General features: G+C 41.6%; 1 protein-coding gene across 3 annotated transcripts in view; it reads right to left on the bottom strand.

Annotated features, from left to right (window-relative positions):
* Window positions 1-755: 755 nt before the first annotated feature.
* siah1 (siah E3 ubiquitin protein ligase 1) overlaps window positions 756-2,501 on the bottom strand; it is a 24,313-nt gene continuing 22,567 nt past the window's right edge. For all 3 annotated transcript variants that reach the window (XM_017691370.2, XM_017691379.2, XM_017691360.2), the window contains one exon: window positions 756-2,501. This exon is cut by the window's right edge and continues 572 nt beyond it. In XM_017691370.2, coding sequence (XP_017546859.1) covers window positions 2,223-2,501 — 279 coding nt within the window. In that variant the 3' untranslated portion in view covers window positions 756-2,222.

The raw sequence follows: 2,501 nt of genomic DNA on the forward strand, positions 1-2,501 counted from the left end.
TCTGCAGTTGGCTCTTCAATTTGTGTCTATATTGATGATCATTAAATTCAGTTGTCTGCGCTCTCAATGATGACATCTGGTTTGGTATTTCACTCTGGGATTAGTATAGAACCAGTTTGATTGGTTGCTAGTACAGTACATGAAGGGAAATAGTAAATATCTAGATTAAAATGATTTTGTAATATGCTCAACTTCCAAAGCCAGAAGGGTTGATTCTGTAGCCGTGGCTGTTTAGCCAGGCTGGGTTGCCCGGCTGAGCAATTGTGAAACACCAGGTTTCTCCTAGTCTTAAATCTTCGACCTAATTTACTCATGTGAGAAGCAAAAGTGTGAACGGCAGGCATATTCAGAGATGCCCCACGATCTAGGGAGGCCAGTGACTCTGCAGGCTCTGATTCCTCCACAAGTTCAGTGGGATTAGCTTGATGCCACATTCAACACACCTTAAATTCAAAGTCTTACTACGCCTCGCTTGTGCAACTGCACAACACACAATGCAAAAAAAAAAAAAAAAAAAAAAAGAGACATGCTATTAAAATCAAAAGGAAAATAAAAACCATGTCCACTTCAAAGTCACTGTTCCAGGAACAACAAAAGATTTCATTGTTCTGTTTTTCTGCAGCATGAAACAGAAACCAGTGCACTTACGGTCTTGCATGAGATTCTTCATCTGTGCGGCTGAGTTCTGAATCCTGCAAGGCTTCAATAAAAATGCCAAAATAAATTATTTAATCAGATAGCAAGACACAAAAAGGTATGAAAAAGATAGATTTATTTAATGGCAAAATAGAACAAAACAAAAACAAACATTAAAACAAAATAAAAACAGATCAGGACCAGCAACAGTACAATGTATCCACAGAGATGTTTGGCTTTTGCTTCGGCCACTCCTCACAAAAACAGAAAGACAGACATACGGGGAAAAAAAAAATTCTGTACTTACAAAAAGAGAACAAAAGACATGAGGTCTTCTGAAGAACAACACTATATACAAACACTGAAGATTAGCCACAATGTTACAACAGCCTTTTCATTCCTTTTTCTCGTAAGTCATTACAAAATGATAACAATAATCTCAATAATAACTGTAGAAATTGCCCTCGTTTCTGGTCTGATATTCAGTACAGCCTTGTCCCCTGCATTTGAAGAGATCACTAGATCACTATTTCCAGACGAAGACTGAGACAACATATTTGTATACCTTACAATGGCCTCATGCTCGCTGCACAATGGAAGCAGAATCCGTTCTGTTAACTGTTTTCAATCAAATGACTCAACATTCACAGGCGCAAGTCTGCTGTCAAGTAGCACCTGTTCAGAAAAAAGTAGGCTAACGGAGAAGAAGCTTGACATCTAAGAGGGATGGGGCATTATGTGAGGACTTCAAGCCTGATGTGGTGACATCAGGTCCATACAGAATCTGTCCCTCAACATCCCCTCCTACGGAGGAAAAACCCCCTTGGAAACACTGCAGTTAATTTATATTAAAACGACTCAGATTCTCAGATGAAATCTGGATGCGTCAAGTCTCAGTCAGTGATCATGCATGGAGTACCAGCATCTTTTCCAAGGGTGGCGGTGGGAGTCGGAAGAAGGAATAACAAAACTTTAATAAAATCTACAACAGTGGAAACAACTTAAAAAGTTAGTGTTTCATTTGAACTAAAAATCCACCCGGGGGAGGGGGGATGGGGGGAGAGGGGGGTAAAGGGGAGGAGTAACATCAAAATCTAGGGATGATTTGTAATCTTTCGAGCAAACCCCACCCAAGAGGCTATCGCAAAACCCAACTCTCCATCCTACTGCACCATTCCTTCACCCATCTTCACGAACAAAGCCACGTGCGAAAATCCGCTTCACAAGGCCCTTTTCTCCATCTTCAAGGTCATTTGCTCTCAAAAATGCAGAATACATTACTTTATCTTTTAACTTATATAATAATAATAATAATAATAATAATAATAATAATAATAATAATAACGACAATAATATTGTAGCATAAAATTGAAAACCCAGGAATAATGTCCGGTTGGACGTGCCAAGCTCCAACTGATGAAATGTCAGTTCTATCAGTTACTTGGAACGTACAACAGCGAAGGTTCCCTCGGTCAGATATCGTCCCCCCCCCTCCCCCCTCCCCAAAGTACAACTCAAGGTGTCCCGTGGTGTGAAATGTTTGAGAGTATGCTTATGCCTAGGTGTGCGTGTGTCTGTGACAGTCCTCAGCACATAGATATGGTGACATTAATGCCCAGGTTGCCATTCTCGGCAAACAGCTGGGCAATAGAGGTGTCAAATACCAGGCAGTCACTGTTCATGATGGCGGTGGCGATGCCCTCATGGATGGAGCGTGGTGTGGCCTCCCAAGTGAGCCGCCGCCTGTGCCCGTTCAGCTCCAATCTATAGGCAAAGTTCTCTGCCTGCTTTCTTGTGCCAATCAGCTGCACAATGGCAAAGAACTGCTGATGGCCGTCATACTTTTCCTGCTTTTCCAGCACCAG

Source organism: Pygocentrus nattereri, chromosome 7 (assembly GCF_015220715.1).
Source record: "Pygocentrus nattereri isolate fPygNat1 chromosome 7, fPygNat1.pri, whole genome shotgun sequence".
Taxonomy (NCBI): Eukaryota; Metazoa; Chordata; class Actinopteri; order Characiformes; family Serrasalmidae; genus Pygocentrus; species Pygocentrus nattereri.